Source organism: Lepisma saccharinum, chromosome 3 (assembly GCF_977018435.1).
Source record: "Lepisma saccharinum chromosome 3, izLepSacc3.1, whole genome shotgun sequence".
Classification (NCBI taxonomy): domain Eukaryota; kingdom Metazoa; phylum Arthropoda; class Insecta; order Zygentoma; family Lepismatidae; genus Lepisma; species Lepisma saccharinum.
Genome location: NC_139231.1, coordinates 33,411,188 through 33,433,349, shown reverse-complemented (window position 1 = coordinate 33,433,349; position 22,162 = coordinate 33,411,188). Strand labels below are relative to the sequence as shown.

The following is a 22,162-nucleotide window of genomic DNA, read 5'->3' as shown; positions in this document are numbered from 1 at the left end:
TACGATTTTTGTCGAATATCGCCGCCCGACAAAGTGTCTCACTACAACATGCGACAAAAATCGCATGTACATGGCACTCATATGGAATTGATTTTTGTTGGATGTCTTTGGACTGCAACATCCAACACAAATCGCATGCATAAACAGAGCGTTAGACTGCAAATATGCTGCTGGAATTTTACTTCGCTTGTCTCACTTAACATTATTTAATGTAGGTAGCAATGCGTACGAAGGTTTTCTTTCATCATCCTGCCATAATACTGGTTTTGCACAAGTTAACATAAGTTTACAATGACATTGCATTATTCTTAGATATCAAGAAGAATCCAACAAAACGGGATATATATTGAATAATATCATGAAAAAGTGAAACTTAATCTGCATTAGTAAATGTTATAAATATTTGGCAAGTGCCTGGTCCCAACCTCAGATTTTCTGCAACATTCGTATTGCAATGAAATTAATGCTCCCCCCCCCCTCTGTCCTGCCCGGTTAATGTCCAATATTATGAAATAAAATACTAATAATAAATACGTAAATATTTTGATATAATTACTGGCGTCATTCAATTCTAAAATCATATCACTTTCTTCAATAATTGACGTTTCTCTGTCAGCCCTGCAAAATGTTCACTTTTCATCTACTGATTTATACGAGGGGTGCCCAGAAAGTAAGTTCCAATTAGTAGGGACCTTGATTTTTCGAATCAAACGCGAAAACCGTGAAAAATGTTAATTGCTGCGAAGTAGTGTTTATGAATGTGCAGTGATGTCTTGACACATTTCTCGCCCGTTTGAAATATCGAAATAATGCAAATTTGACATAAAATGCGAATTGTTGAAATTTTTCGCGAACTTTTTAAAAATGTCCTTGAACAACGAAAAATTCCATGAAATCCAACATTCTTGTTTTTCTAAGCTTAAAGAAACAAAATGTGTACATAGAATGTGCAAGTTTTCCAACATTTTATTAAAGAGAAAATGCTAACGCATGTTATGCATGGAATAATTTTGACAGCCACATTAAATCATGTATTTCCCACGAGTTTTTCAACTTCTATCAGAACAATTTGCATCACAGAGCAAACTGGCAGGGTTCTAACAGGAAATCGTGTGCATATCTACAGTTACGCGGGAGCCGCATCTTTAGTATTTGTAGCACTATTTACCGAGCTAAGTGGTGCGGTTTTGGCGGAGATAGAGTGTTCACCTATCACCACAGGGAAGTCGCAACATCGGCATTTGTCGAGCGAGAAATATTGGAGCTCAGTCGTTAGGGCATCTCACTACCATGCGAGAGACCCGGGTTCGATCCCCAGTGGGGGAAAACCTGGATCGTTTCCACCTGTTCAGGCGATTCTGGCACCCACCAAGCGTCGTATCAAGTGGGTACCTGGAGGAGAAACTGGGAGGTAAAGGTGACCAGGGGTGTGGTGCTGATCCCATCACCCCCACCTTCGGCCGTCTTCATGATGTGGTGCAAAGCACTTCTCAAGAATCGGTTCCAACATATCAAACTGTCACGAAAATAGGTAGACCATGTGACCTACAATTTAAAATAATAATTTAAAAGCACAATGGATGTATGAAGTATAACTTTTGGTATATTTCGCAGAAAAATGTCTAAAATATAAATGCGAATTTTGGGAAACATAATACTAAAAAGTCAAAAAAAGAGAGTGCCAACTTTTGGTGCCATAATATATCTGCATCTGTCACGTGAGATTGATTGATTTAAAATTTTTGGGTGCATTGCCACTTATGGTTATTATGCACCCTTCAGTATGTGCGGGGAAAATTCCCTTATGTAAAACCATTACCTTTAAATTAAAAAGGGGGTATGGAAAATAACTTTCCCAAATTAACTTCCAAGGTGTCAAACTCTCATGAAGAGGCGTGGGCCATGTGACTTACAATTTGAAACTGTAGTTAAAAGAAGTCCATGAAGGTATAATTTCAGGTATTTGCTAGAAAATGTGCTAAAATTAAAATGTGAATTTTGTGGGGGAAAACTTCAAATAGTATTAAGAAAATAAATAAATAACAAAAATCAAGGTCCCTACCAATTAGGCATAAATAAAACATGAATATCAGTAGTAATTTATTGCATTAGTAACAGAACCCTAACCTAATTTTTGGCATAATCACCACCGTTGTTCTGGCATTTGTCCTAGCATGGTACTAAATTTTGTATGCCAATGGCATATGTGTCTGAGATCAAAGACAGACTGGAACTAACTCTACTGCAATATAGCTATCAAATCCTTGTCCTGCCAGAAACCACTTCAACTGAACAGATTGAAGTTGGTACATGCAAGGCCAGGCCTCTACAGGGAGTGGTCCAAGATCTCTCACTTGAAGTGATGCAAAGATCCTACATGTACTCAGCTATAAGGGGTCGTCACATTTGATTGGCCTTCCGTGAATTGTCTGCACCATTGTCTGATCATACTATCACTCACGCCGTCCGGTCTGCACACCTCGCACAATTGCTGGTGGTTCTATACCAGAATCTGAGCCCACAAAAATCTGATTACTGCACGTGCCTCGCAGTCGGTGGGAGACTTTATGAGACCTTCCATCTTTAACCTAGAACTGTCCTAAAACGGCTGCACTGCGACTGCATCAGATTACAGCCACATGCCACTTTTCCCTGCCCGCATGTGTGTGTCGCTCTCCGGCCACTAATGCCGCGTACAGGTGCCATTGGACCTCTTTTCTGAACGCCCTTCGTATATGAACTTTCAGAAACTGTTATCAACAGTGTGTTCCTGTTTTAATATTTGAATATCTAAATCAGACACCTATACAAAGCAATTCTATAAATTCCTTGTGTTAAATTTCTAATACCTACATACCCTTTTCATCAGCAATAATAGTACAATTGCATTTTGTCAGTTTCACAGTACTTTACGTGGATATACTGTACTGAAGGAGAAATCCCGTTGATAATGTATGGAAATATGACACTTTCTTTTGTACAATTCAGTTGTTTCACTTATGTGCAAGGGTAAAGTTGTTTGCTTTACAGAGAAAAGAAAAGTATGTTTATACATCTATAAATGAGTCTGCACGCATGGTTCATGCAAGCAGAGGGTTCGAAACCTTAGTGGAAATATCAACATATGAGAATGGCTAAGGAGATTGATAAATTACATTTCTTTCTTCATCAATCACTCTTCACTCTAATCTCATTTATTCGTAACTTTAAAAATAATCAAATATTTTATTTGAAGCTGACTTTGTATGATAAAATCCCATAATGGCTCTCTAGCTTGTTAAGTGTAATAATTTCCCAAATTCACTATTTTGCAGTTTGAATTCAAATTATAGAGAATAGAGAAATGAAGTCAATTTCTTGGAAGATGAACACAATACATACCTGGATCTGTATGAGTTTATAATTTCCACTTGCAAAAACATTGATTTAATTTAGTTTTTTAATTGTCAGGGAAAAATGTAAGTTTTGTCCTGGAAAACCTGGAAAAGTCAGGGAATTTCATTTCTCCTTGTTTGTAGCCACCCTGTTTTACTGAATTGTTTATGTTGTGTATTGCCACAGACTAAATATGACAATAGATTCCTTTTCTGCATGTAGCTATACTAGGTGAATGTCAATGACAACATTAAGAAATGTTGAGAGAACAAAGATAAATGAAACATCAAAGCAGGATACGAAAAATGAAAAATTTCTACTTCCACAACACACTGAAATTTCTGCAACATATTTCAATGGCATTTTACAAAATTTAGCATTTTCTTATTATTTTTTTTTTTTTATGATTGTAGACAGCAGCAGCGATTGGGTGCCAAAACTGGGTGGTAAGAACAGTTTGCTATAGTGCGGGGTCACAGTTGACCCCCTATTCGCTGCCACTGATTTGGCAGCAATGGCTTTGTGGCAAAAAAAGTTGACCAGGCCTAACGTACTCACTTAAGTAGGTCCTGGAATACAACAATGTTTTATTCCCCCCCCCCCCCCTTTTGGGAAACAGTTTTGTTTCACCACGCAGTTGCCGACGAGTTGTGCCATGAGTTTTGCCCGAGCTATCTGGTGGACTGACACCTGGCGGGAAAGAACGGAACCAAATCGCATTTACCACAAGCTGTCACTTGCTGAAAGCAGACACTGCATTGTCGATGTCTGTCAACGCCTATTGCTTGAAGAAGAATATGCTACACAGAGTGGGTATGCACAAATGTATTTAAAAGAGAATACCACGCTAATTGCGCAAAATGAACATCTTAAATGACTTTAAAAGAAAGGCTAGCACGGGAAAGGTGACCGGTTGGAACAAATGCAATTTATGCATGAATTCTATGTGAATTTTTCTCTGTAGACGTGAAAAATTTCAAATTTTATTAATCCAAATCCCATTAAATTTATACATATTTATTAATGCTCTGAGGCACATTCTTCACAGTTCAGCTTTTTATCAAAGAAGGAAAACAAAATAAAGCTATGTGGAAAATAAATAAAAATTCTCTCAATCTGTTTACTTTCTTAGTGTCCTTTGCAGAACAGTCTTATCTGACAGACAGAAGTTTATTGCAAGATATCTTGAAGTTGATTAGGTAAATTTCAGTTTGAAATTCTTATATAAAAAACAATGTTTTGTTGAGGAACATATCCTGTAACATTTGTGACTTGTGTTGTAGATGTATTGTGGGTCTGAGTATGTGACATGGCAAATGTAAACTCCATACCTTAAATTAAATAAATAAATAATACCGTTGAATTGAATTAAAATTTGTGGATACATTGGAATCACACAGACCCCCCCCCCTCTCTCTCTCTCTCTGTCTCTGTATGTGTGTATATATATATATATATATATATATATATATATTGTAAGGTGTGCATTCCAAACCGATGAGGACATTCCATCTCTGTAATATGCTTTTCTTATGAACACCTTCTAATTTTTACTTACAAGTCAACAATATTGTTAATATATTTGTGTGTGTCTATGTGTAGGTGAGAGGCTGCAATATGTAAGGTTGAAATTGAAGAAATGGGTGTTATTCAGTCGCCTGATATGTGTTCTGAATAGACATGGCCTTGGAATTGTTTCCATGTAAACTTACTAGGTGACAGGGCTGAGCTTAGCAACCCACTGTTCGGCTTGTTTGCACATTTAGTTGGAAGTTACACGAGTGACATGATGGACGTGGATTCCGAGTAGAGAGTTAGCATTAAGTTCTGAGTTAAGCTAGAAAAAACTCTAGTGAAACATGCAATATGATACTGCAAGCATATCGTGACCAGGCATTATCGAGAAGCCATATCTTTGAATGGCACAAAAGGTTTCGGAAGGGCAGAGATTCAGTGCAAGATGATCCCAGATTGACAAAGACAATGTCGATTGCATTTTTGATGCTAAAGGTTTGGTGCACCATGAATATCTGCCTGAAGGACAAACGATAAATCAAAACTTGTATATTGATGTCCTGAAATGTTTGCATCAAGCAAGTCGGCAGTGCAATCCTGATTTGTGGCATCTGGGCAGTGGTTATTATTGCACGTCAATGCAAGACCCCATACTGCTTTATCAGTCTAGGAATATGTGGCCAAGCATCGTATCTCCTGCTCTACCACATTCCCCATATTCACCCGAACTGTCGCCATGTAATTTTTTTTTGTTTCCCCGTGTAAAAATGCCGCTCAAAGGGAACCGTCATGAAGATATTGGAGCAATCCAAATGGCTGTGACAGATGTGCTGAGAAGCATCCAAGATGAAACTTTCTCTGCTTGCTTCATCACCTCCAGAAATGGTGGCAGCTGTACATAGATGGATAGCCGAGGGGACTATTTTGACAAGACCTAGGACCATTATTAGTTCATAAGTTGAATGAATTATTTATTTTTTACAAGCTCAGTCCTGGAACGTTTCTGACAAAGGTTGTAGTGAGCCTAATTATTGCCTGTGTTTGTGCAGAGAGTACTCGACCTATATGGATAGCACTTTCATTCCTTTGTCAGGCTCTTTTCTCCACTTAGTATGCAAATAGGTTCATTCTTCCAAGCAAGACCTCGTAATTTCATTCCTTTTATTCAAAGATATTTTTTCTCTGGTTTATGAACAGGTTCATCTCCATGAGAGTAGCCATTGCATTGTTTGTTCATATGCACTGCACTAAACAAGTAAATTTACAGTGACTACTCACTGGGACTTCCTTGAATTCCAGGAATTATGTGTGAATTATTTGCTCCTGGAATGGAGCATGAAAAATTGCAAAGTTTTATTAATCCAAATTCCATTGAATTTGTACACATTTATAAATGCCCTGAGGCAAGTTTTTCACAGTTTAGATTTTATTTTATCGAGAAAGGAAAGGTGTGTAGAGAATAAAACAGAATTCTCTCAATCCATTTACTTTTATAGTGTCCTTTGCAGAACAATCTATCTGACAGACAGAAGTTTATTGCAAGAAATCTTGAAGTTGATTAGTTAAATTTGAGTTTGAAATTCTTATAATAAAGAATGTTTTGTTGAGTAATATATCCTGTAACATTTGTGACTTGTGTTTGTAGATATATTTTGAGTCTGGGTATGTGAAATGGCAAATGTAAACTCCACACACACACTTATGTACATACATACTCTTTAAGTATAATTGATTTGAATTAGAATTTTCTGATGCAGACCTTTTATATTAATAATATATTTGTGTGTGTATGTATATGGGTGGTCAGAAGCGGTAATACGTAAGGCTGGAACAGAAAAAACATCTGCTTGAATACCCTTGAATTTTTGGAAAGTTTGCCTTGAAAACTGGGAATTTTACTTGAATTTTATCATGGTTCTAGAGTGGCCACCCTGAACATTAGTTTCAAAATGCGCAGTTTGGTCTTCATGCATATTGTACTATTTCCCCATGCTTCATTAAGCCTCACAAAGGTGTTTACATTTTGAATGCACTGCAAAGCATTGTCAGTCCCTCCATTTTCAGCAATCACACTACCCAGGTACAGCCAACGGCAAAGATAATAGTAGGCAAATTGTCCATTAGTATCTTAGTTGTCTTTTATTCAACATCCTGCGTTGTTTTAAGATATGGAATTCTGTTGATGCAAGATAGATATTGTCCTCTGGTTATAATTTCAATTCGTGATCATCACATTGTTGAAAATGTAGTGAATGAAAATGGTGATGTTGGTGTACGTGAAGCTATCCACATTTTCAATATCCTCTTAACCGATGGTTTTATGATGACCATCTTCTTCTAGTTAATTACAACCATTAGTTTCTTTGCTTTCTCTATTAGACTTTCAAATTTTGTCTGCATATCAACATGTACGTCAGAAGACTCAAGTTGTCTGCAAAATCTAGATCTTTCTTATTGAAACTCCACTGTATACCACATCTCTTTTCTGCTGTCATACTTTGCATTAATATATCATTCCCAATCACGAGCATGGTAGGTTATAATATACAACTTTGTCTCATGCCACACTGAGCTACAGAACCACAGGCCTGTGTATTACTCTATACATGTAATCATCATTCATTTCTCAAATGAGATTATAAATAGTGTATGGAGTGTTGGTACTCCATAACATTTCACTTATGCCTTTTCTTTGACCGAGTTAAATGCTGTTTTGAAACTAACCAAAAATGTATAGAGATGATATGACCATTCTCTACATCGTTCCGCAATTATTCATAAGGTCTTGATTTGATGAATGTTACATAACATCCCACGTGAACACAGTTCAATGGTTCAAGTCCCGCTGAACCGATCTGTACATAAAGTGGACTTAAAACAAACTTTGTCAATTCTTAATTATCATTTAATTTTATTGTACTTTCTTTATTTTATACAATGTTCTGATATATGAGGGTTTTGTTTAATAGTTATACATGAATGCATGAAAAATATTTTAATCAAGGCGTTCGATATATCTTCTTAATTTTTGATTTGATTGTAACACTTGTTTTTTTCTGTTTTTCAGATATAAAGTTCCTGGAGAAGGCAAATGAAGTCAGTGTAAACCAAAAAAGAAGCTTTTCTTAGCTGCAGTCATGCTGAATTTGCCATGGTGCACAAAGAGTGAATAGAAAACAGTTAAGAGCATCAGTAGATGCAGACATATTTTATTAGTGGAAGGGAAACCATGTTTGTGCACAGATATTGCACAAAACTTTTTAAATACATCAAAATGGAAAGAGGTCTACGTGGTGTTGTGGGAGATAAGATATTGTGCTAAAATGAATAGATGGGAATTTAGCACAGTAACAGAGAAAATTTTAGCATCACGTTTACCACTCTTGATTGCAGATGGTTACCCTTCAGATTTGAAAAGGATAACATTGGTAAGTAAGAACAAAAGGAATATGGTATTTTTCTTGAATTGATTGTTAGTGGCATTGTGCCATATTTTATGGTAGTTGTAGAATATCATCTGTACTTTTCTTATTTTGAGATGCTTTTTTATTTGTTTTGCTTCCTTTGGCTAATTGCAATGATAAGCCTGAATGATGATTATCTGAAATTGATTGAAGGGGACTTACCATTTGAGGAGATAAAATGAAACAATTAACATCCTGTGTGAAGTGCACATGTTTTAATATATAATACAGAAAGATTACTAAATATATTTATGGAAAACTATAATTTATGTTTAATAATAATAAAAAAAAAACAGTTTTGAAGCAGTGATGCTAGTGTCAAATGGGGCAAGGAAGCCTTGGTGCTTAGGGACAGGGGCTGCTGGAACCTGATTTTTCTAGGAAGGTGAAATTTTGGAGCCGAAAATTACATAAGAGGGGAAAAATGGTTAAACACCACACCAAAAATGTGCAAGAAACAGGGAAGGGAAATTAGACACTATGCATTAATGTACTACACAATTGCTTATTTCTGACTCATGATTGCTTCCGTTTTTATCTTCTAGTGTAATATAAACACACACAATATTGTATTTAGTTTCTTTCTGAACTTAGCTAATTAATTGTAATGAATGGTGTAAGAACCTTCGAGTTATAAGTTCATTAATATTGAAGACTCAAGGTAAAGCAAATTTTTCCAACCTCCATGGCAGAGCACAGTGTGCTACGATGCCAGGGGTCCCAGGTTCAAATCCCAGCTTGGGTTTGTGAGTGTCCCTTCATCTCATAATTAGCCAAAAGTGGCAGAAAAGCGAAGTATAAAATAAATCAAATTTTGTAAAATTTAATATAGAATTCAAAAAAAGGAAATAAAGGGTCATTCCGTGTGAAATCACCCAATTTTTTAGGAACTACTTTCTCGACCATTTTATTATTTTTTTTATATTTTCACCATAGGCACCCTGTTAGTAACTTACTCAAAAATATTTTTATTTTTTCTTCTATCTTGGATTTATGCTTGCTTTTCTTTGCCGCAGCAAGCAAAAATAAGCATGCTACCGCATGGGATCTGTTAAAGATAAACAGTTCTGGTTTTCGCTGTCTTAATGCAGAGGTCCTACCTAACCTTTCAGAAAGTGTATATACATAAAAGATAAGACTTAGGTGACTGTAATTTTACAGGCAGTGAAGTTAGTCATCAAAAGGAAGAAATTTGCTGATTTAGATGGCCTGTAAAATTCAAAGGGCTTTAAACCAAAGAAAAGGTCTGTAAAATTCAAAGGGCTTTAAACCAAAGAAAAGGACTGTAAAATTCAAAGGGCTTTAAACCAAAGAAAAGGCCTGTAAAATTCAAAGGCCTTAAAACCAAAGAAAAGGCCTGTAAAATTCAAAGGGCTTAAAACCAAAGGTTGGCAATTTTTGTGCAAGAACTATGACTGCCGACACCTGTGGCAGAGTGGTTAGCACATCGTGCTCAAATGCCAGGGGTCCCGGGTTCGAATTACGACCTGGGTATACATGTTTGTGAGTGTCCATTCATCAATTTCATCATATAATCACTCATCCCCATCTTCGCAAATTAGCCAAAAGTGGCACAAAAGTGGAAGTAAAATAAAGCAATTAAAAAAGAAAAAGAAATATGACTGGAAAAGTTTTGAGAAATGATGAAATGGAGATCAGGTTCAAAGTCAGTCATGGCCATTTTTCACTCCGAAATAGGGAGTTTTTTAAAATGTTTAAATTTCAAGGTCAAATATCTCAAAAGGGGGACCTGCCAAATATTTGAAATTTTGACCATGGATAGTCCTACTAGTACTTAGTAAAACTCGAGATTTTCATTTTGTGGTTCACACTGATGTACATTTTACATGCTCTTAAAAAACTGTAAAAATGGCAATGCTAAAACAAACATGATAAAAGACTTAAAGAGGCCTCATTCAATTTTATTTTTAATTAATGATTTTATATCACTGTAAAGAACCTTGGATTATTGTATTATTGATCATAAGAGAAGTTAGACCATGTGAACTCGGGCTCAAGTTGTTCATTCTGGCTGGAGGTAGTGGAACTCATTCTGTGTATGTTTGTGTCATTCATAAAAAATGTGTGTCATTCATAAAAAATGTGAAGTTGATGGCTTCGATACCAAATATCAATGACTGGAAATCTCTACTTGCAAAATTAGTACGTGATGTTAACAATGAGAACTGCATGATAGGTGAATGTGCAAATTGCCCTGGTATTTAAGGATTACAGTTAGAAGAACTGAACCCTGAAATTGAGGATTCTGTTGAAGATGATGATGAAATTAATTCTTACAAACGGTGGGTTACAACAGGTTGTTGCAAACTTAATCACTGCTGTAGAGACTGTGAAAGAGTTTGAAGAAAATTTTTCATCAAAATTACGAGAACTAAAGAGTCACCACTTTATTGCCCAGAGTCAATTGACGTTTCTGAGAACTACAAAAGAAAATCTCTGCAAGGATGATGTATAGTGATAGCAGATTTCTCTGAAATAATAAATGTAAGCATAAATCCAAGATGGTGTCAGATAGAAAAAAAAATAAAAACATTTTTGAGTAACTTGTGGTGAAAATATAAAAAAAATTAAGATGGTCAAGCAACCAACCCTACTATCGAATTAAATATTATAGATACTAGCGTTTAGACTGCAATTAAAAATTAACCAATAGGCCTACAAAAAACTAATTACATCGAAATTTAGCTTATTCAATTTGTCGTTAATCTATGCAAATCATTTTTTTTCTTCGAGTATTCTTTATATTTTTAATCATCATGAGAACAAGAATAGGGCAGGTTTCTTTTTTAGTTTTGCAAACGATTGCTCTCTTTGAAATTCTATAAATCAAAAATGGCTTTTCTGATCATGATGACATTTTAGTATGGTGCAGGCAGAAAGGTTTTGAACACAATTATTAATTTTCAGATTTTTAAAATTTGTCCAAAAACAGTTTTTCTCAATTTTGCGAAACAACTTTTTCTTAGTATTGGTTCGATCGATCTGTTTTTAAAATCCATGATCATTGTCAATTCACATTGGGAAACCGATTTTATACAAATGTGTATTCAATGGAACGTGGCAACATGGCACACAGCGATGTCTGTTGAACCGTGCAAACTGCAGGCTGGCATTGCAAGTAGGTGCTTGCGATGTTGCCACGTTCCACGTACATCTTTACTCTGCTGAGTAAAAATCTATTTCGCAATGTGAATTGACAGTGACAATGGATTTTGAAAACAGATTCAAAGAGCTTCAAAACAAGACCACTATTGTATTTGTACAATGAACTGTTTTTTCACAAGTTTTAAAAATCTGAAAATTAATAATTGTTTAAAACGTTTCTTCCTGCACCATACTGAAATTTCATCTTGATCAGACAAGCCATTTTTGATTTATACAGGGTTCCCACATACCTGGAAAACCTGGAAATCTCAGGGAATTTGAAAAAAAATACAAATCTCAGGGAAAATCTTGTAATTGATTAATGGTTCCCAATGAAGCAAAACTGAGGGATTATAATATGCTCCTGTCTGTGGATAATCCAAGCTGTTGTAGCATTTCTCTTTCAGCAAGGAACTTGTATCTATTTGTTTGTCTGTTTCTTGTTTTTAAATGTGATTCCAGGGCTGGTGACCAAGTGTATACCCCCATAATTTTTGCACTTTTTAAAATTTAATTAGCCGATTTCGATGTTTTACATGACGTAAAGTATATTTCAAGATGTGGAAAACGCATAATAAAGATATCCAGTGTTCATCTGATTTCCCTTATTAGGGAGTAGTTTTAAGTTTTTTCTTCCTTCTTTTTTTTTTACAAAATAGTAAAGAAATGGAGTGTCTTGTTTAGGGAAATATTTATTTTCTGCCATCTTTTGTGTACAATATTGTTGATTGTGTATTTACTGCATTTAGAACAGAATTTTAAATATTTACTTATGAATTATGTATTGTTCATAAATACTTGTCCATATTTTAAGTTTTTGATCATGTTCAACTATTGTTATAGTCAGTGCTCGAAAAATCTTCTTCACAGCTAGGTGCCAGCTCTGAATATCAGGCACCAGGAAACAACCTACTTGCAATTGTGCACACTAAGGTGTTTCAAAAGTTGCGCAACCCAAACTTTGAAAATGTATATCTTGAAAACCGTACGAGATATTTACACTGGTTTTCCTGCATTATAAAGCCTCATCCATTTGAGATATTTTTCAATGCTAAAAAATTATCAGTTTACGCCACACAGAAAATTAGATAAATAAATAACTGGTGAAAGGCAGTGTTAAAACTTTTCCAGAAATGCATTTTTGAGTGAGAAAAATATGTAAGAAATTATCAAAGGGTCATAATTGGATGTCTGATGCCATGTCAATCTGTCATTTGCAAAAAATATTGATCATGTGCAGCATTTGATTGATTTTTGACTGGCGATTTTATGGGTTGAGTGGTAACATTTTTGGGACATATCCTTCGTAAATAGCACCACTAGCAGGTCGAAATTTTGTCAACAGGCACATGCAACATGTGCTTAAATATTGGCCATACTCCATGACATGGGTTAGGTGGTAGAACAGCCTCAGGCTGAACCTCGCCCACAGAAATAAAGAATGAAGAATCTTCAAAATTTTGTACATAATAGCAAATGATCACAGTCGCCAGGCTGAAAATTTTAGTCGCCATGGCAACCTGGCGACCGTGATTTTTCGAGCCCTGGTTATAGTCATGACATGAAATGTGAATTTTTACATGCCTATCACATGGCAATGCATATATGGAAAGTGGGTTTTCTGTAAATAAGCAGGTTTTAATAGAAAACTTGAAAGAAGAGTCTGTTGTGGCTATTCGGCAAGTTTATGATGCAGTGAAAGTTGTAGGAGGAGTGTCAAATGTAGGAGTAAGCAAAGATATGATCCAGAGAGTTAAAGGTGCACATATTAGATATGAAGAAGCATTGCAGAAGATGAGAAAGAAATGTGATCACAAAGAAAACAAAAGGAAAGAAATGAAACGTAAAGCAAGGAGATCCGTGCTTTACAAGCCAAACAACAAAAGATGCAAGAAGAAGCAAAGGCTATTGCAAAACAATTAAAAAAAACTTGAAGCTTCTGAGAAGTAAAGTTTCTTAATTTGCTGTATCAGACATTAAGTGCATTTCTTGTTTTATATTTCAGTCTCGGTAACTTATTAATTCCTTTTTAAATCGGTACTAATAATTGTCACTTCATTTTTATATGTTTTAAAAATTCCAATAATTTGTTTGTCTTAACTATTATTGTACGCATTACAGATAAATTGATATTGTATCCATTTATAAACATGTATGAAAAGTGTGAAAATATTTCAATGTTCTATATCAGATATGTTAGAAATTGTTTCAGAGTTGTTTAAAGTTCTAGAAAACTGGTGATCTTTGTTCTTAATTACATGCAAAGAAGTGTAATGTTATTTTATTATTGAACTAGTTTTGTTATTTGCATCACAAAACAACAGTAATAAAGAAGGTGAGGATTGTATGGCTATGAGGGGAAATGGAGGAGCCAATTGTAAAATTATAGTAGTCATTTACTGTGCATTCAATACTCTGGAAAAAATATGAGGATTCTGGAAAACTCAGGGAAAATGGATTTGGAGTTTGCGTGGGTACCCTGTTTATAGAATTTCAAAGAGAGCGATCGTTCACAAAACTGAAAAAAAAGGACAGCCTATATTTTGTTCTCACGACGATAAAAAAAATAGAAGACTTAGTACTTGAAAAAAGAAATGGTTATCATATATTAACGCAGAATTGAATAAGCTAAATTTTGATGTAACTAGTTTTACTATGGGCTACTGGTTAATTTTTATTTGGAGTTCACTCTAGTATCTATAATTTTTAATCCAACAGTAGTTGATATCACGTGGAATGACCCTAAATTAAGTACATAGTATGGTACAAATAAAAGATTTTTCCACCCCCAATTAACATACCAATAAATTTTCTGTGATATGCACCCATAAAAGTGTTCACAAAAGTCTAATTTGAAGCTGAATTTGCCTCCACCACCCTAAAATCATTCATATCCCTCCTAGATCAAAATCTCTGGATAAACCCATAGTAAGTGGTTTTATTGTATTTTTTGTTTGACAGTGAGGAAGTTTTTAAAGTCAAAAGAGAAATTTCCTTCTGGTCCAGGAACATAACTGGCTGGAACGTATCGTATCCTTTTGTGCTGCCAAATCTACTGTCGGATTAAAAACTATTTTTTATTGTCGTGAAAAAAAAGTGCAGTTTTCTTAAAATGTTTTGCAAACTATCGCTCTCTGAATTTTTTAAAATAATAAAGGGGTTGTCCAATGATGACATTTTAGTATGGTGCAGGCAGAAAGGTTTTTTTTAAAAAAAATATCTTAATTTTCAGATTTTTTAAATTTGTCAGAAAACCACTCTTTATCAATTTTGCGAAACAACTTTTTTCTTAGTATTGGGTAGTCCTACAAATACAATATTGGTCTTGTTTTGAAGCTCTTTGCATCTGCTTTTAAAATCCTTTATCATTGTCAATTGACATTGTGAAACATATTTTATAGAGATTTGTATTCAATGGAGTAAAGAGGAACGTGGCAACACTGCACACAGCAATGTCCATTGAACCATGGAAACTGTGGGCTGTCAGTGTGTCCGTTGTTGCCATGTTCCACATACATCTTTACTCCGTTGAGTAGAAATCTGTATAAAATCAACCAGTTCTTTTTATTTGTAGAATTTCAAAGAGTGATTGTTTGCAAAACTAAAAGACTGCACTTTTTTTGTTCTCGCGGTGATAAATAAACTAAGGCATACTTCAAAAAGAAATTGGTTAGCATAGATTAATGCAGAATTGAATAAGCTAAATTTTGATGTAACTCGTTTTTATGTAGGTCTAATGGTTAATTTTTAATCGAAGTCCAATAGCACAGATGTATTACTGTAAAATTCATTGTTATGGGGAAGATACACACACTCACTCACTCACTCACTCACTTAAAAACACTCTCTCTCTCTCTCTCTCTCTCTCTCTCTCTCTCTCTCTCTCTCTCTCTCTCTCTCTCCCCTCTCCCCTCTCCCCTCTCCCCTCTCCCCTCTCCCCTCTCCTCCCCTCTCCTCCCCTCTCCTCCCCTCTCCTCCCCTCTCCTCTCCTCTCTCCTCTCCCCTCCCCTCTCCTCTCCTCTCCTCTCCTCTCCTCCCCTCTCCTCTCCTCTCCTCTCCTCTCCTCTCCTCTCCTCTCCTCTCCTCTCCTCTCCTCTCCTCTCCTCTCCCTCTCTCTAGACAGAATGGTCTAGAAATTGAAGTAAGTCTTCAAGCTTTCCTGGCGACAAGTCTCACCTGGTCGATAGTCCGAGAAAATCTTATCATCGCTGTAGAAATTGTTTTGAAGACACCTGAAGAAAACTGTAAAAGCTAGGGGAATTTTTTTTAGCAAAATGAGTTGGAATCTTGCTAGACTTACTCTATATGTACCATTCTCTATGATGGTGTCAAAGTATTATTATTATTAAGTTAAAGTAAGCATGGGGAGATGGTTATTAACAATTTAGAGTACACTAAAATAATTTAAAAAGGTCCTTCAGGTGAGGAGCTTCTTTATGACCATTTCCAAACCCGATGTTTTCTTTCTCAGGATCCTGGACAACAGCTTGCCACTCATCTCATTAAAAACATTTTAGATCTACATGTAATTTTTTTTCATATTCAAAGTTCCATGAGAAAGAAGAAGACATTGGGTTTTCGAAACAACATTAACAACAACTTGATAAAGATACTGAAGACACTAAGCACCTTTTTAATCCTTCTAGTAGACTCAAATTGTGGAGCAGTGTGCACGTTCAGTAAATTTTTACCATAAAAATTGAAAGGCAGAACAAGTATTAAAACAGGTAAACAAATGCAACTTCAACTTGTTTTCATCAGAATAGAAGTTTATCTTGTATGTATGTATTGTTTGCATTGTAGAATTATTTTATTATTAAAAATAAATGTCTGATGAAGGGAGCATATGTTCTCCCGAAACGTTGCAACAAGACTGTTTTTATGCTTGTAACAGCCATGAAGTACAGGAGAAATTATAAGAAAAGTTACATCTATATTCCAATTTTTCACCTATTAATAATAATATATTTTTCAGAATCATTTGCGGAGTTTCATTTTCTTTATGATCAATTGCTCCTCCGGATATGACATAAAAAGGCATTTTGTCATTGAAAAACCTTTGTGGTGGCCACCAAACTTGCTGTTCCCTTGTGGCCTGTTTTTGTATAAGGATGCCCCACCTGTAAGTATTTTGAAACACAATTTTTGTTTGTATGTAAATCCAATTTAGTGCACAGTTCTCAGTTGGTATCTTATGGCTAACTAGCATGCTAAAGATATATATTTTTAATGGCTCTCTCATTGCTAAGTACTAATAATGATGAATTTCTTCAAGTCCAGTACTCAAGTATATGTGGGGTCTCCCTGAAGACATGGTGGTTGGCACTCTGAACTTATAATCAATAAGTTCTGAATTTAGTTCAGGGTAGTGGAACATTTCATTGAAATTGATACTATTTTCAACTGTAGGACTAGCTCTTATAACTTTTCTCTTTGGAAAGGGGCTAAGAAAACAAACTTTGAAAGTTGTTGTTGTTGCATTTCTCATGTATCGGAAAATTAAATTCTGAGGGTGGATCAAATGAAAACTGAATAGTGGATGTATTGGGTTATATTTATGTATATGTGTGGCGACAACTCTGTGTAGAGGTAGAGTAGAAGGTAAGGAAGGAAACCCCTACTGCATAATGGACTCGCCCTAGATAGTCTTGCGTGAGCACGTGATATGCGTAGGTGGTCGGGCAGCAGTATCGTCAGAGCAGCAATCAAAGCCTAACGGCCCGGCCTGTTGTCCTCTGGAGTAGTTTTGCTGCATAGCAACGCACACCAACATACACCAGACGTTACAAAGAACACATTGGTGATGTTTGGGTGTACAGTGTTGGAACACTCACCGTATAGCCATGATCTATCGCCATGCAACTTCCATATCTTTGGTGTGTTGAAAAATGCATTGAAGGCTTGGGGCTTCCGCTCGGACAATGAAGTCGTGGACAATGTTCGAAACTGGTTCCAATCTCAGCCAAAGTATTCACCGCTTGGTGAAACAGTGAGAAAAGTGCTTGTGTAACTTTGGAGATTATGTTTGAAATAAACCTTGTTGATTTCATTCTGTGGCCCCTGTTCCATTTTAATTTGATCCACCCTAATACTACACATGTTTACAGTGAATAAAAGATCAAAATGTGTACGTAAGATGGCATTTTGGTGTTCGGTAAATGAAATCCCAAATTTGATTTTAAAACTACTTATTATTATATGTTTAGAAAATATAAATTACCATTCAAATAGCACATGTGTGTAGTTATTGGAGAATTATTAAGTTTGTTCCTGTGCACAGTAGTTCATTTTTCCACTCCAAATTTAGAGCAGAATGAATCAACATCCCAGTATTGTGCATAACTCTCAGAATAATTTTGAAGTTGGAATCTCACATTTTGTGTTTTGGAGGTGGTGCGAGGGTGGGGGATGCTGTCCACACGTAATGTATGAGGTATTGGTCATACATATACAAAGACATATTGTACTGTAATTGCTATGTAATTGATAGCGATAAATCTTTATTAAACCAGTTGTGTTTTCATCAAGGAACACTCATAACCATGTCTATGGAAAGGAAATGTATGAAACTCAGAATGTGTAATAAATGTGTAATAAAACTTACGTTAGTAGCAATATGATGACAATAACAATACAGTGGTGGAGTATTTTTAATTTGAACTTTGATATTTCAAGTTACTCGGGAACAGAAGTTCATTCCCCTTAAAATCATCATTAATGATGTGATGTTTTTGTTAATTTAAATTGTGGATAATTTGAACCTCTTTCATGTCCCCTTGGAGTTTGAATTAATTTAAAAGATTCCACTGTTATAGTAGAAAGGAAATATAAACAATCTAAGACCAGCATCTTGATTACTTTCACCTTTTTTTAAGTAGACTTACTTTGGGCTCAAAATACTAAAGGCAAGGAGGCACGATGTGAGAACATGCACATATTTAAAAAATGAAAAACAAAGCTTTATAGCTTATTATTTTCTTTCTACGTGGAAAGTTGTAAATAGGTGTTCTGTTCTTCTGTAAGTATGGAATCAGGTCTTGAATTTTTCCCCTTACTCATTGACAATCACTGTAGTGTTTGTAAACTAACCTAAGAAATTTATTTTCCTAATAATCACATTATCTTTTACATGAACTCATCTAAAGTTAGGAATTTACTAAATAACTGAGTAGCATGTTACAGAGGAATGTGACTAAGCTTATTAGATGTATGAATATCAGCCAAAATTGGCATATTTGAACCTGTATCAGCATTGGTAAAAATCTGATGTTTATACTGATACTTATACTATTAAATTTCTTTCCTTCAAAATTGTATTATTATTATTATTATTATTTAGTCACATGTCACATTAAACTGTGGTTCATCCATGAACAGGATTTAAAATACATAAAAACAACACAAATCCAATTAAACATAAGTAGGATAAACTTGATGGATGTCTTCAAAGCTAATATGAACTTGCACTGTTGCAGAATCTCAAATTTGTTTCAATATGTTGCATTGGTAAGTAATTTGAGGTGTATAGTGTTTTATTTATAATTTTCAAAATTCAGGTTTTATTCATTTCTCATATTATGCGAATTACACATGAAGGATATTTTTATAGCATATCTATTTTTGTCATTCTGATAATGGCACTTAATTTCTAATAAACAGGGTGGCGACAGACCTGGAAAACCGGGAAAAGTCAGGGAATTTGAAGTGTCAAAAAAAGTCAGGGAAATGTCAGGGAATTTCGTCTTCATTGACTTCGAACACTCTTTTGACGAAAATTGTTATAACTCTGGCACTATGGGAGCAATCTACTTCGGATAACTTTTGTTTTGCAGCTAAAACATCAGCGCATGCAACGGTGTACAATTTAGAACACCGGACCGAGGAAGGGGGTCTTGGGGTCACGTCCTCCGAATTTCAATGGAAAAAACAAAAATCTGGAGTTTGCTCACCCTTCTCACACTATTTTGGGGAGAATGCGCGAACTTTAGTATTCTTTTCAAAGAATGGACATTTCTCAAGAGAATGAAACATGTTTTTTGTTCGTGGGTGCCATACAAGTTGAATAATAAGTCAAAATAAGATTTTTTTTTATGAAAAATAGGTAATTTCCATGTTTGGAGGAAAATTGTTATAACTCGGGCACTAACGGAGCAATCTACTTCGGATATGTTTTGTTTTGCAGATAAAACATCATAGCATGCAACCGTGTACAATTCAGAACGCCGAATCGAGGAAGGGGGGTTTCGGGGGGGGGGGGGTGCGACCCCAGAATTTCAATGGAAAAAACAAAAATCTGGAGTTTGCTACATTCTTTTCAAAGAATGGACATTTCTCAAGAGAATGAAACATGTTTTATGTTCTTGGGTGCCATACAAGTTGAATAATAAGCCAAAATGTGAAACTGTTTTTTTTACGAAAAATAGGTAATTTGCATTTTTGGAGGAAAATTGTTATAACTTGGGCAATATGGGAGCAATCTACTTCGGATAAGTTTTGTTTGCAGCTAAAACATCATAGCATGCAACCGTGTACAATTCAGAACGCCAAACCGAGGAAAGGTAGTTTGGGGGGGAGCGACTACCTATTTTCAATAAAAAAAAATTGGAGTTTACCCCCTCTTCTCCCGCAATTTGGGAAGAAGGTCCGAACTTTAGTATTCTTTTCTAAGAATGGACATTTCTCAAGAGAATGAAACATGTTTCATGTTCTTTGGTGCCATACAAGTTCAATAATATGCCAATTTTTTTTTATTTTTTTTAACGAAAAATAGGTAATTTGCATTTTTGGAGGGAAATTGTTATAACTTGGGCAATATGGGAGCAATCTACTTCGGATAAGTTTTGGTTTTCAGCTAAAACATCATAGCATGCAACCGTGTACAACTCAGAACACCGAACCGAGGAAGGGGGGTTTGGGGGCGCGACCACCGAATTTCAATGAGAAGAAAAAACATAAAAATCTGGAGTTAACCTTCTCTTCTCCCGCTATTTTGGGGAGACGGCGCAAACCTTAGTATTCTCTTCAAAGAATGGACGTTTCCAAAGAGATTGAAACATGTTTCATGAATAATGAGCCAAAATGTGAAACTCTGTTCGGAATGTGGCATGGATATGTTGCGGAGAGGGGGGAGGTTGTCATCAATATGAATTTCCCAGGCTTGCTCCAGACCTGTGTCAGAGTTCCCACCCAAACATAAGAGTAGGAAGGTCCAAAAAGCACATTCATTTTTTAATCAGCACCATGATACCATATGGTATCATCGGGCCAGTACGACCTGACTCTGATGATACCAACCATTTGGTATCATCGGAGGAGTAAAGGTTAAGCCTCTAAATATTACGTGGAAAATGCATTGAATTATCATTTTTTCTTGTCCGTATGGGAGTAGTAAGGGAACTTGTCAACAGATGGAGGGGATAAGAGCGGGTGGCGCTGTTCGATAGTTGTCGGACGTCACTATTTATATTTTGAGGCTTGGCAACACTGATTGAAGTTAGGCGCGATTTGACGTTTGCACGGAATCGTCTGGCATTATTGACCATAACGTACTTCAAATGTTTTGTCAATAGCTTCATTTGTGTTGTTTATGTTGCCTTGGAGATTGCGTGACAACAATAAAATGGAATTAACTCGTGAACATTTTCGTGCGATGATTTTTTACGATTTTCGACGTGGATTATCAAGACAAGAGTGCATTGATCAACTTACTTCCACATTTGGCGATGAAGCCCCATCCTTTGCCACTGTGAAACGCTGGTATAACGAATTTAATCGTAGCCGCCATTCGCTCACCGACGAGATTCGCGAAGGTCGTCCAAAATCAGTTGTTGTTCAAGAAAACATTGATGCTGTGCAAAACTTAATACTGCAAGATCGTCATGTGACATACTGTGAGATTGAGGCAACCATAGGCATTAGTTCCACCAGCATATATAAAATATTACATGATCATTTAGCTGTGGGAAAGGTATGTTCTCGTTGGATCCCACACAATTTGACAAAAACTCAAAAAGACGCTCGCGTCAATTGGTGCAAACAAATGCTCAATAAATACAATCGTGGTGCTTCAAAAGGCGTACAGTATATAAGATTGTAACAGGTGACGAATCATGGATATACGCATATGAGCTGGAACGTAAACAGAAGTCGACTGTATGGGTGTTTCAAGATGAACCCAATCCAACGAAAGTTGTTCGCGCTCGAAGCACATCGAAACAAATGGTCGCCTGTTTTTTCGGGAAAACTGTTCATGTGGCAACTGTGCCTTTAGAGGAACGTAGAACGGTCAACTCTGAATGGTACACAACAATTTGTTTGCCAGAGGTCTTCGGTCAAATACAGAAAACAAACAAATGCCGTCAGATCATTCTTCATCAATTCTTCACACATCTCGTCTAACAATCGACTTTATGAACAGTCAAAAAATCGAATTGATGGGTCATCCGCCGTACAGTCCTGATTTGGCACCCAATGACTTCTTCTTGTTCCCGAATGTCAAGAATAAATTGCGTGGACAACGACTTTCGTCGGCGGAAGACGCCGTTGATGCGTTCAAAAACCATATTATTGAGGTGTCTCATGAAGATTGGAAAAACTGCTTTGACAAATGGTTCGAACGAATGCAAAAGTGTATTGACCATAAA

At 35.9% G+C, this 22,162-nt stretch overlaps 1 protein-coding gene across 2 annotated transcripts in view; it reads left to right on the top strand.

Annotated features, from left to right (window-relative positions):
- LOC145984963 (uncharacterized) overlaps positions 1–22,162 on the top strand; it is a 143,114-nt gene that overhangs the window by 85,299 nt on the left and 35,653 nt on the right. For both annotated transcript variants that reach the window (XM_083118407.1, XM_083118408.1), the window contains exons 2-3: positions 7,958–8,318; positions 16,495–16,641. In XM_083118407.1, coding sequence (XP_082974533.1) covers positions 8,214–8,318; positions 16,495–16,641 — 252 coding nt within the window. In that variant the 5' untranslated portion in view covers positions 7,958–8,213. The remainder of the gene's footprint in view (positions 1–7,957; positions 8,319–16,494; positions 16,642–22,162) is intronic.